The sequence below is a fragment of the Crotalus tigris genome, unplaced genomic scaffold (assembly GCF_016545835.1).
Source record: "Crotalus tigris isolate CLP2741 ecotype Arizona unplaced genomic scaffold, ASM1654583v1 scf7180000017641.3106099, whole genome shotgun sequence".
NCBI classification, from domain to species: domain Eukaryota; kingdom Metazoa; phylum Chordata; class Lepidosauria; order Squamata; family Viperidae; genus Crotalus; species Crotalus tigris.
Genome location: NW_024096535.1, coordinates 145,719 through 158,721, shown reverse-complemented (window position 1 = coordinate 158,721; position 13,003 = coordinate 145,719). Strand labels below are relative to the sequence as shown.

Sequence of the window (13,003 nt, the reverse complement as noted above, 5' to 3'; positions counted from 1 at the left end):
TTTCCCCACTAACTTTGCTTGTCAGAAGGTTGCAAAAGGCGATCACATGACCCTGGAACAATGTGACCATCATAAATATGAATCGGTTGCCAAGCATCGAAATGTAAATCACATGACCTTGGGGATGCTGCAACGGTCATAAGTGTGAAAAATGGTCATAAGTCACTTTTTTCATTGCCGTTGTAACTTTGAACAGTCACTAAGCAAACTGTTGTAAGTCAAGGACTACCTGTACTTTATCATTTTTTTTTCCATTTTTTTTTTTAGTCAAGTTTTTGACACCTCGCTAGGTGACTGGTGGTACTTGAATGTTTCTATATTCTAAAAGTGGTACAATCAGTGAAAAGGTTGAAATGCCCTGCTATAAAGAACCTGGATGATTTTTCAAAGAGAGGTTACTCTAGCACAGGGGTAGGCAACCTCGGCTCTTTTATGACTCCTGGACTTCAACTCCCAGAATTTCTGAATCAGCATAGCTACCCCTGCTCTAGCATAAAAGTAACATTCAATCCATCTTTTACGTCCCCCTGCATTAAACAAATCCCTGCATTAGGATTACCTTTAATAGAAAGATAAAAAAAACTAGAACCAAACTAAAGTGATGGAATCTGAAGTATTGACCTTTCCTGTAATATAAGGAGTCCTTTGACACTCTATCAAAAGCTTTCAAACCACCCAACTATTTGCTTCCAACAAAAGTAAAATAGTTTTGATTCTAGTTGATTGATTCTAGTTTTTTGTCTTTTTATTAAAGGTAACCCTAATGCAGGGATTCTAGTTTTTGAAAGCTTATTGAAAGCGAGCAAACACTAAGGGATAAAACTGCCTAACACATATTAGTGTCAGAACACTCTCTAATATATCCATCACACATGTGCTTAAAATACAAAAATGTTGAGCCCTTTGATCGGTCAATTTCTCCACAGTAACCCCAAGTTTCTAGAGGTAATTTTGTTTTTCCTGGGGAAAAATAGAAAGGGTGGAGAGATATGTAAGCTTGTTTTAAAGATGTTCTGTAAAATAATTTGGCTTTGTTCTGTTAATTTGTCAGTAGGCTTAGAGCAGAGGTGTCAAACTCAATTTCATTGAGGGCCACATCAGCATTGTGGTTGCCCTCAGAGGGCCTGGTGGGTGTGGCCAGGGTGGGTGCGGCCTACTGGGTGGGCATGGATGGAGTGGGTGTGGCCTACTGGGTGGGTATGGCCAGCTCTACATCGTTCGCGTCAAGGGTGTCTGTGGGGGCCTGGGCAGGAGTGGGACAGATCTGAGGGTCTCTGGCAGAAGGGGGTGGGACCAGGGCAAGTGCCAAGGCATGGTTCACTGGAGGAGCCTCTCTGTTCCTCTCAGGCCATGCGGGGGGGGGGGCTTATGGAGCTAAGACTGAATGCATTTCAGCATAGATGGCCATCACAAAATTGTACATTGGCTCCCTCCCAGCCGGCCTGGGCCAGGGCCAAGGCAGAGGGGGCTGTTCCCTCACTGTTTCCAGGATGGCTTCACGGGCCACATGAAACCACTTCGCGGGCTGCATCCGGCCCCTGGACCTTGTGTTTGACATGTCTGGCTTAGAGGCAAATATATACAGAAGAAGGAATACAGGTAGTCCTCGATTTACAATAGTTTAATGACCATTCAAAGCACTGAAAAAAGTGACTTACGACCATTTTTTCACATGACTGTTGTAGCATCCCCATGATCATGTAATCAAAATTCAGATGCTTGGCAACTGACTCATATTTATGACGTCTATAGTGTCCTGGAGTCATGTGATCACTGTTTATGACCTTCTGACCAGCAAAGTCAATGGGGAAGCCAGATTCACTTAACAACCATATTACTAATTTAATAACTGCACTAGTTCAGTTAGCAACTGTGTTCAAGAAAAGTCGTAAAATGGGGCAAAACTCATTTAACAAATGTCTCACAACAGAAATTTTGGGCTCAATTGTGATCGTAATTCAAGAACTGCTTATATTAGTAATATTTGTGACTATCATCAGTTGTTATTCCTATGCAAAGTTACCCTGATTTGTTGTTTTAACTAGGCTTCAGTACTTTTGCAAAGTACTGGATAAACTGAATTGTACTAAATCAGGGATAGGCAACCTTGGCTCTTTTATGACTCGTGGGCTTCAACTCCCAGAATTCCTCAGCCAGCATGGCTCAGCTTGGAAACCTCTCCCTTTTCCCTCAGCATGGCTGGCTCAGGAATTCTGGGAGTTGAAGTCCATGAGTCATAAAAGAGCCAAGTTGCCTAACCCTGTACTAAATATTCCTAGAAGGAACATAAATATGCAATAAAATAAGGAAATTTCTGTTAATTTTTGCTCTTCACTTCACAAACATGTAGGAACTTTGTTGGGATCCACTAATTCACTAACTGCATTCACTATTGCATGGATCTGTCCTGTTTACAACTCTCACTGTGATCAGGAATGCCGCTCAACACAAGATGTTTTCTTAGGATAATGGGAAGATAATAAATTCCAACCTCCCTACAACCATTTTGTAGTCCAATTACTCACATTAAGTCAATGGGAAACCAAATCTTAACAGGATATATCTACATGTGCTTATTTTGCCATGAAATACAGGTAAAGCAACCCAAACAATTGTTAGCCTCAACTATCTACTGAAGGGAAGAGTTACAAGATTCTCTAGTAGCTTGGCCGTAAATCAAGGAAGAACTGTAGGGGAAAATGTTGGCTTTTTGCAAGCCATAATAATAAAAGTCAAGGAAAGAGGAGAACCACAGCTAACTGTTATATAGGAATATGAGTATATGCAAACAGAGAGGGGCATCTGTGCAAATGCGCTGGGAGGCTGCATACCAAGAGCAGGCTGTGGCTTTTCTTGCTGCCAACACAGAGACTTCAACATGCTTGGTCAGGTTCCTATTTATCCATTAAGCCATAAAATGTACCCCACCCCTGTAATAGATGAGAGATTCAGGATACCCATTACACTCAATCCAAGTCAGTGTTGAGTTGAATGGCCTTCTGAATCTAATCTATAAATAATTTTTTATTTGCCTTTTAATATATATTCGGGTATAGCAAAATAACAGAGGCTTTGTTGTGTAATTGTACCCATCTGTACTTTGCTTCTTATATCCCTGTGTTACTGCTTGATTATTTGGTGCGTGGGCTATACCTGTATAAGAATGCTTACTTATATTTTTATTTCCATATTACCATTATAAAGAATAATTGAGCACAGTTTAAGATTTAATATGTCTTTCTTCTCTTCATTTCAAGAAATGTAATTAATACACAGCAGACAAATTGATCTTTTATTTCAACTTCAGTCATGGAATTCTAATGTTCTTTTTTGCTGGCCCTCTTTTCTTTTTTTTCTGAACATGCAATTAAAGTTGACTTTTAGGTCACCTCTATCAACATCATGAGGCTGATTAGAGCCCTGTGACAATTTCAGGAGCAGCACTCCAGAAGCCCTCTGCAAAGGGTCTTTACTTAGGGTTAAACCTGCAAGTGTCTATAGTTTCTCATAATGTTCAAAGGATAATTGATTTAATTTCACCGGTTAACTGACTATCATAGAAAATGTCAAGTGTATTTCACCTCAGTTTGAAGCAACCATTTTTGATTTTATATCTTTCAGATATACTTTTTCTTCTGCCTTAGCCCCTGTGAAATCTGGAGTATAACATATCTCGAGGGCTGATACATGCATCTTAATATATTTTACTTTTACCCTAAGAAATAGTGAGAGCCAGTTTGGTGTAGCGCTTAAGGCTTCAAACTAGAACTCAAGAGATTGAATTCTAGTCCAGTCTTAGGCACAAAGCCACTTGGGTGTCCTTGGACAGTCATTCTCTCTCAGCTCTGGGAAGCAGGCAATGGTAAACCACATCCAAAAAAAACTTGCCAGGAAAACTGTAGGGACTTATCAAGGCAGGAGGGTCAGGAATAATAATCATGAAAAACTTAACAGAACGGAAAGGAAAGAGGAAAGGGAAAGAGGAAGGGAAAAGGGAAGTAGAGAGAGGAGGGAAAAGGGAAAAGATATGCCAAAAATAATTCTGATATTATATTGATGCATCCGATGAAATGTTTATAATTTAAAAAAAAACTTGAAATGCAAAACTAAAAACAATGGGATACGTCCAACATTGTATTATCTAACCTGAATAGATTTTCCCTTGATCCTTTAAACTCTTCTCTACCATGTCCTCTAAGCTTCATCCTATTCTAAAGGGTATCTTTCCAACAGATGATGATGATGATGATGATGATGATGATGATGATGATGATAATAATAATAATAATAATAATAATAATAATAATAATAATAATAATGTTGGAAGGGACCTTGGAGGTCATCTAGTCCAACCCCCTGCTCAGGCAGGAAATCCTACACCATTTCGGACAAATTATGGATGCAATGAAATACATCATACCTTATGTAATGCTTCCAAGTAAACATCCTGTAGCAAGCAGGGTTTTTTAAAAAAAAAAAAAATATGGGGCTGACTAACTGTATTGTTTACTTAATGAAGTTTCCATTCTACATATACTTACCTAAGAACAAATCCCAGGGCTGAACTGCGGGCTGTGTAACCCATTTCAGCAAAATATGACTGAAGGTCTGCACATCACAATTTATGAAGATTCCTTCTGCCCAGTTTGGGGGGCAATTTCTGTTGCAGGAAATTACTTCTTGCCATGAAGTAAAACTTCTGTTTTTCTGGAGCAAAGGCAAAAATAGTGTAACCTGATCAATATTGTCACTGAGAACAAATTGTTTCCTTTCTCAAATAAAAGAGTGACTAACCAGAGAAGAGCTGTGTTTTAAATAAAGGGTACCATACATAAGCTACATATGTCTCTGGTGCTGCTTTAATTGACTTAGGGGAATTTCTGAAGGTGAGAAAAGCCACAGTCGTCGCCAGAATTCCTTCTACTATCCCTCTTACACAAAGGGATACCTGTGTAACAAGCCTGTTTACAGCTTATGATTGTCATCACAGGATCTTCCACGGGTTGCCCTTTGCAGCAGAGATTAAGCGGAAAACTGGATGACACAGAATTTGTTCTGCAATTAAGCTTAGACTGCAGAATTTTCTCTTCTCCAAAGACAGATCAGGCTGAAAGTTACCTTTATCAGCCACCTTTCAGGCCTGTCCCATCACGTTTGGATACTTGTCATTCACTGTACATCAAAAATGGGTAGGACCAGAACCCAAAGTGAACCTGCAAGGTTTAAGACCCACCTGGCCCCCATTCTGCTTCACAAACTGCAAAAAAAAAAAAAAAAAAAACCTAGCAACAACCTCTCCTCCACAAAACCCAGCATAAATTTCTGGGTTTGTTCATTCTGAAAGTGGCAGATGCAGATAAAGTAGGTGACATGTGGTTCCCAAGCTGCTCTTTTTGAACTCATATTTTAGAGAAAGGATTGGCAATCCACAGGGCTCCATATGGCCCAATTTCATTTTTGCAACCAAGGAAGCTCACCCAAATTTGTATTGCCAAAATTTAGAGGAGAACCCCCATTTTTTTTTTTTAGCAGACTGTGATTATTGCCTTTCTTCTTTCACTGCTGTTGAAAGATTAACCATGGAAGTTTTTTAAGCCTCTGCTGGGCTTAAGATGCCAATCTAGAGCTTTAAAAAGATAATCAGAATCACAGACAAACAAACCCCCACAAACGGCTTCAGTCCAACTGATAAATCTCTTGCTGCTAATGAAGTTCAAAGCATTTGAAAAATGCAGCTTGATTAAGGAAGGGGGGGGATCCTTACCAAGTCTTTTTCATCCTTGGTTGGTGTCAAAAAGCTTAACATAGCCAGAATTTAAACTGGAGACCAAATTCTAATGCCTGAATTATAGGCAAGGTTAATTGAAACAATATGGGGGGGGGTTACAATTGCAAGCCATTTCTATGTTGCTTTGAAGAGACTTCTAATCTGAATCAGCCCATCAAGGAGAAACACATTCTAGTTCCCTGTTTTTAGGAGGTGAGGAGAGCCAAAGAAAAGAGGAACTGTTCCTCATAATGGTTTGACTACTTTGGAATATTTCACTGGTGGAATATAGACTGGTCCCTCTTTAATAGCCTCTAGGAAATTGAAGATATTCAATTAAGTATGACAGATAAATGACAAAGTATCAATACAGATATAAAACGTGGGCAATACAGAGCATTATTAGAACTCTCTCCAAAATATCTGAGTTGACATATTTAACTGAATCAAAAAAAATTTCACATTCAACTGAATATATCGCCTGAGATATTTTGGAGAGGCTTCCATTGATGCTGTGTATTGCCCATATTTTATATCTATATTGATGTTTGATATAAATATATTTAAAAATCAAAATATGTTTTGATCTTAATCTCTTGGTATCGATCGATTTTCTGATTACAGTGTAATTTTAATTGTACCATTGATTATGGGATTATGTGCCAACGACTCTTAGCAACCACATAGATACCATAATAGATGCTTTAATTTTTCTTTATATTGTATGAGCTACTATGAGTTGTATGAGATATAAATCAATAAGTACTTCTACAAAGATATATCCATGAAGTTGTTAGCTCTATTCAAGGTGGACTTTTAAAAACTTCTGAACAACAGCAAGTCCTAATTACTTAAATTTTAAGTAAATAAATGCTTAGTTTTCATTGTCATTTTAGTCTTGATTAGATCTAGGAACACAACAAAAAGCAGCTAGTCTCCTCTATGTTTTTATTACAATTATTTTTATGGAGATTTTATTGAATTCCTTGGTTTTTGACTATGGAACAAAACATATGATTATGAAAATAAAATAAACAAATTCCATTTCTAAATAGAAAATTCTAATGCCACACAAGAGAGTACTACAACAGATACAACTTAAAATTTGGCAGCAGCAGAAATTCTTCTTTAAAAAGGCATGAAAAACTTATCACTTGAGTAAAACATGACGTTATTCCAGAAATCAATGTGTGCTTTTCATTTCTCTTTATCTTAGAACTGTAGAAGCTTTTGGAAAAACCAATAAAAATATGTTTTTTCTCCATTACGAAGGAAATGTTTTGTAATTTTGCAAGGAAGCAACCTTGAACCAGCGTTCAAAATACAGAAAGTTCATGGCCAGTTCTGATTTCTTCTCATATCTCAAAATTACTTGAGAATTCTTATTTCCCAGACAAAAGGAAAAAAGCAGAGGCAGAGTTTTTCTTGTTAAAAAAAATAATGCCTGATTTGCCACTTTTCTTAAAAAAAAAAAATCTATGCAATACTGTTCCCAAAAGAAAATAAACAGGCTACTCAAGTTTTTTTAAAAACACTTCCCTATAGAATGCTTTTTCTTACATTCTGACTACTAGCAGCCAACAACTTAGCACAGGGATAGGCAACCTTGGCTCTTTTATGACTCGTGGGCTTCAACTCCCAGAATTCTTGAGCCAGCATGTCTAGCTCAGGAATTCTGGGAGTGGAAGTCCATGAGTCATAAAAGAGCCAAGGTTGCCTACCCCTGACTTAGCGCATTTGTTATAGTTCAAAATTATGATGGCCTTGGAAAAAGTGATTTATCACCTCTGCTCCTGCTTAAAACCGTCACATCACCCTTATGGTCACATGACCACAATTTGAGGGCTTGGCAACCAGTTTGCATTTGCAATCGGATTCAGTATCCTGTTGTGACCTGATCACAATGTGCAACCATTTTTGCTGATGTCCAGCAAAAAAAAAAAAAAAAACACCCATTGGGGAACTGAATTTGGGAACTGCATTGGGAACTGCATGATTTGCTTAATGACAGTGGTGATTCTCTTAATGACTTCCATAGACATTGTTGTAATTTTGGGTCTGACTTGACTTACAGCCGCAAATTCTGGTCTCCACAGTGGTTGTAATTCGAGGAGGCCTACCTATTCAGTGCTGAGAAAACCTGCCAGCATCTCCATGCCTCACTGAGAATTTTCCACTGAATATTAATAAACAGGTCCCCCAAAAAGAAAATACAGTTCATCACGTTTTCTTGCATGTAGAGGCAGTTGAAATATGTGGTTGTACCTATCCTTATTTTACCCTAATTCCTTATTTCCTTCCCCTCCCCCTTTCCTTTTACCCCTCCCTTTACCACACCTGTATTGTTCCTATTTTTCCTCACCTATATAAATTTAATAAAATTTTGTTAATAAACAGGTCCCCCAAAAAGAAAATACAGTTCATCACGTTTTCTTACGTGTAGAGGCGGTTCCCAGCTTACGTCCATTCCATCATGCAAAGTTCTGGACTTATAACCAGTCCTCAAAGTGTCACCTGTCCATCACAGCATTCCCCCCCCCCACAGGACATGTAATTGCAATCTAGATGCTCAGCTCGTGATTATGATATTATTGCAAGGAGCTGCGGTCACCTGATCCCCATTTTCAACTTTCCCTGCCAGTTTCCCACAAGCAAAAGCAGTATGAAAGCCCGGAGGGAAGGTCCGAGGTCGGTCCAATAAATCATTCCCACTTTTTCTCCCCCAGGCCTTCACTGACCCTGCCCCATAGTCTCTCCAACTCCCAGCAGCACTCCCTACTGCCCCCCCCGCTTTAAAACTGCTTCACTTAGCAACAACAATCCCTTTTCCAATTTATGATGTAACCTGAGGAGTACCTGTATTTTAAACATTTGCAATATGGAGTTCAAGATAATATGCATGGCTCTTCCTCCACAATGTTTTCTCACAATTATTTTACAAAGCAAGCCAGAGATACAAACGCTAAACTAGCTTACTTTGGGTGCCCACCAAACAAGATAGAAAACCAATGGTCAGTATCACTTTGCCTACTCCTCCCCCATCCCCAAAATTGAGGGGGTCTAATTGGAGTTGACACTAATTGAGCATGTGGTGTAGGAAAACTATGAATAGAAGCATGTATAGGTCTGGAGAGAAGGGAAACTAAGAAATAGGCTAACTCCCCTTTCCCTATTTGGGCCACCTGCCATGTGATGGTTCAGTTAAATGCACCACAAGCATGGGGATAAACTGTGATTAATCTTGGCAGAGTCCCTTAATGGTCTAGGTTTAGATGTTGCTCCAAGCCTAACCCACTGTGGCTTAGCAACTCTTCCAAGATCATTTAATGGAAGTTTGTAAATCTAAATACGGAGCCATACTGACATATCTAGGGTGATTATTTTGGTGGGTGACCCTCAAAAAAACCAAGCAGAGTTGGATTCAGTTACCACTGGGATGAAAAACAGCCATACAGTATCAATGCTATAGGATAGTGGTTCTCAACCTGTGGGTCGCGACCCCATTTGGGGTCGAACGACCATTTCACGGGGGTCGCCAAACAACGCAGTCCGTCATTTTTTTCCCCTTTTCCTTAGCTGTGCTACTCCCTCTTATTCTATTGGCTTTTGAAAGCCAATAGAATAGACTCTATTCAAGAGACTCTATTCTATTGGCTTTCGAAAGCCAATAGAATCTATTGGCTTTCGAAAGCCAATAGAATAGACTTTCTTGAATAAAGGCTAATTCTATTGGCTTTCGAAAGCCAATAGAATAGACTTTCTTGAATAAAGGCTAATTCTATTGGCTTTCAAAAGCCAATAGGAATTGTCCAGGCTGTCTCTGCCCTGCTGAGGCCGCCAAAAGTCCCAGTCTGAAAACGGTGCTGTAAGTTGTCTGCAGCTAAGGCGAGGTTTCTGGACGTTTCCACCCCTCCCTGCTGAGCAACTACTAAATGTAAGTAAAAGAGGGCCAGGGATGGGAGGTGGGAGGCCAGCGGGCGCAGGGAGAGTTGCTAGCATGTGTGGGGCCCGGCGGGTGCCTTACCTCCCTTGGGCTGGGCCAGCTGGTGGCCCAGCCGGTGGTCGGCCTGCGTCCTCGCTGCCGCGTGCCATGGCCGCCCAGGAGCGACTGGGCCTGCCTGCCTCATCGAATGTGTGGTGGCCAAGGTAAGGCTAGCGGGGCAGCAGCTGGTGCAGGGAGGGTTGCTGGAGCGCATGGGGCCCGGCGGGTGGCTTACCTCACTTGGGCTGGGCCAGCTCGTGGCCCAGCCGGTAGTCGGTCTGCGCCATCGCTGCCGCTTGCCAGCTACGTCTCGGCCGGTGCAGGGGGCAGCACCACGCATGCACGGCACTCCCGGGCCGAGGCGATTGCTGGGCGACGGCCCACATGCAGCCGCAGGAGAGGAGGCGGAGCGTGAGCGCCTCCTCCTGCCTCGCCCGCAGGGAAATACAGGTAGTCCTCAACTTATGACCACATGGTTGGGGTCGCGGCAGTAGGAAGGTTGAGAATCACTGCTGTAGGACAAAGTCCACAAATATTCTAGAAACAGGCCATGGCAAAGCCATTTGTACTGTATAGACATTTAATTTATACTGATGTCAACAAAACTACACAAATGTATCCATGAAGTCATCAGGTCAAATACAGCATGAAAGAGGCTTTATTTTTTAGATCTTTTTTTTACAAATAGAATTATATTCAAAAAGAACTACAGGTAGTCCTCGACTTATGACCACAATTGAGCTTAAAATTTCTGTTGCTAAGCGAAACATTTGTCAAACGAGTTCTGCCCCATTTTACATTTCTTGCCATGGCTGTTAAATGAATCACTGTTACTTGTTCAATTAGTCTAACCATTGTTAAGTGAATCTGGTTTCCCCATTGACTCTGCTTGTCAGAAGGTCGCAAAAGGGGATCACGTGATCCCGGACAGTGTAACCATCATAAATATGAGTCAATTTGCCAAGCGTTTGAATTTTGAACCCATGACCAATCGGGGTGCTGCAACTGTTGTAAGTGCAAAAACAGGGTTAGAAATTATTTTTTTCGGTGCCGTTGTAACTTTGAACCGTCACTAAATTGTTGTAAGTCAAGGACTCCCTGTAGTTACGAAGCTTATTCTATGATGGATTACTATTATACCGTGTGTTCATTTTTATACAACTTTTGTTTGCATGTATCATGCAGTCAGTCAGACATTCAGACTGGATTTGGCATTTTTGTCCACCTGTCAAGTCCTTCCCAAGAACCTGGGATAGACAGATGTGGATGTGTGATGGTGTTAGAGGCATCGTCGCAGGATGTAAGCTGCCCCGAGTAAAGCTGCCTTTTGCAATTGACCGATAGTGATTTTGTCAATGCCAATAGTGTTGAAGCAGTGTTCCAGTTGTTTGGGGATTGCAACCAAGGCACCTATTACTATTGGGTACCACTATAACACCACTACTACTACTACCATCATCATCCTGAAATCAGTCCATTGTAGAATGACAATTTTTCATTGAATGTTATGAACTGTTACATAACATGCTAGTCCAAGGGTAGGCAACCTTGGCTTTTATGACTCGTGGACTTCAACTCCCAAAATTCCTGAGCTAGCATGGTTCAGCTTGGAAACTCTCCCTTTCCCCTCAGCATGACTGGCTCAGGAATTCTGGGAGTTGAAGTCCACGAGTCATAAAAGAGCCAAGGTTGCCTACCCCTGACTTAGACATATACTGACTGCTTCACAGTGCTTTACAGCCCTCTCTAAGCGATTTACAGAGTCAGCCTACTGCCCCCAACAATCTGGGTCCCAATTTTATCCACCTCGGAAGGATTGAAGGCTGAGTGCACATACAGTACAGTAGACTTACAGCCCATTCATTTAGCGACTGTTTGAAATTGCAACACCACAGAAAAAAAGTGACTTACATCTGTCTTCACACTTATGACCATCACGGCATCACCCTTGTTATGGGATCAAAATTTGGGTGTTGCCTTTAGGGCTGTTGCAGTGTCCCTGAGTCACATATTCACCATTGTGATCTTCCCAATCAGCTTCTGACAAACAAAATCAATGGGAGAAGATGGATCTGCTTAATGACCACGTGATTTCACTGGATTTTAGCAATTTGCTTAACAACCGTGGAAAAATGGCTGTAAAATTGACTCACAGAACAACTACCTTGCTTAGCAACAGAAATTCTGGACCTAATTTTGGTCATAAATCAAGGACTAGCTGTGTATAGTGTATAGTGATATATCACTAATAACTAATTAACCAATGGGAAAGAAAAAGGCTGTGCGGGAGAAGAACTTGCAAATCTCTTACATCATTAACAACCTTTTCTTCTTACCCATCACTTCTCTCTCACATACACAACATCAGTCTGTCCAGCTGTCGCCTTATGCTCTTGGCACTGATCGCTGCCAATCTCTGGAGGTATTTCCAGTGAAGAAGGCATTGTTTTATTAGCTACTTAAGCAAAGCATACACCATTAATGGAGTTTTTATCTCTCTATTTCCCTGACAAAACAGAACCAGCCAGTCTGACTCTGTTATTATCATTAAGACTTTTTTTTTTCTCTATTCACTATCTTGAATCCAAACAACATCTGGAATTATAGCTATCCTCCAGAGGGAAAGGGTATTGCAAAAAAAAAGTATTGCATTTGCTTAGAGGGAACAAAACTTTTATTCTTTTCTACATAAACAAATGATTAGATAAACATGTTTCCTGCTGACTAGCTAGATTTTTTAATGAAATTCTTATTTCCTTTTTAGCTCTTGATAAGATTCTCAAAATATGCTGTCTTTTTTGTCCTCCTTTCCAAACAAAGAAGAGAGATAAATATAATACTTCCGTCTTCTCAACACCAACATTACAGACAGAAGTGTTTGAGAAGGAGGAGTTAAAAGCCTTTGAACGCTGACTAGCATGTCAGGGAGTTTAATAAAAGGAAATTAAAGAGCCCTTTACTGAAATATTATTATTAATGTGTACCCTGGCGCCAGACATCTTTCTCATCAATGTAGCTAGTATGCATGACCCTCCTTAACAGACAGCTGTCTCCGGTGTCATTTCTATCAAAATCAAACCTCAGGGCCTCTGTAAAATCAATACAGAACAGAGAAGCTATGCACGCAGCTAGAAATCATGGCTGTATTGTATATATGCATGCATGCATGCATGTACCTATTTATTAAATTTATTCACCGCTCATTTCATTTTGAAGCGATTCTGAGCAGCTTACAGCATAAAACTGAACTGAGG

The 13,003-nt window shown here is 40.4% G+C and overlaps 1 protein-coding gene and 1 long non-coding RNA gene across 3 annotated transcripts in view; one reads left to right on the top strand and one right to left on the bottom strand.

Annotated features, from left to right (window-relative positions):
• Positions 1-13,003, top strand: part of LOC120304603 — a 109,413-nt gene that overhangs the window by 31,881 nt on the left and 64,529 nt on the right. The window lies entirely within an intron of this gene.
• The window catches only part of ACVR1 (activin A receptor type 1), a 91,842-nt gene that overhangs the window by 54,338 nt on the left and 24,501 nt on the right, over positions 1-13,003 (bottom strand). Inside the window, exon 2 of one of the 2 annotated variants that reach the window (XM_039335382.1) lies at positions 4,542-4,707. The exons of the other annotated variant lie outside the window; for it this stretch is intronic. Coding sequence (XP_039191316.1) covers positions 4,542-4,585 — 44 coding nt within the window. The 5' untranslated portion in view covers positions 4,586-4,707. The remainder of the gene's footprint in view (positions 1-4,541; positions 4,708-13,003) is intronic. 2 annotated transcript variants of the gene reach the window in all.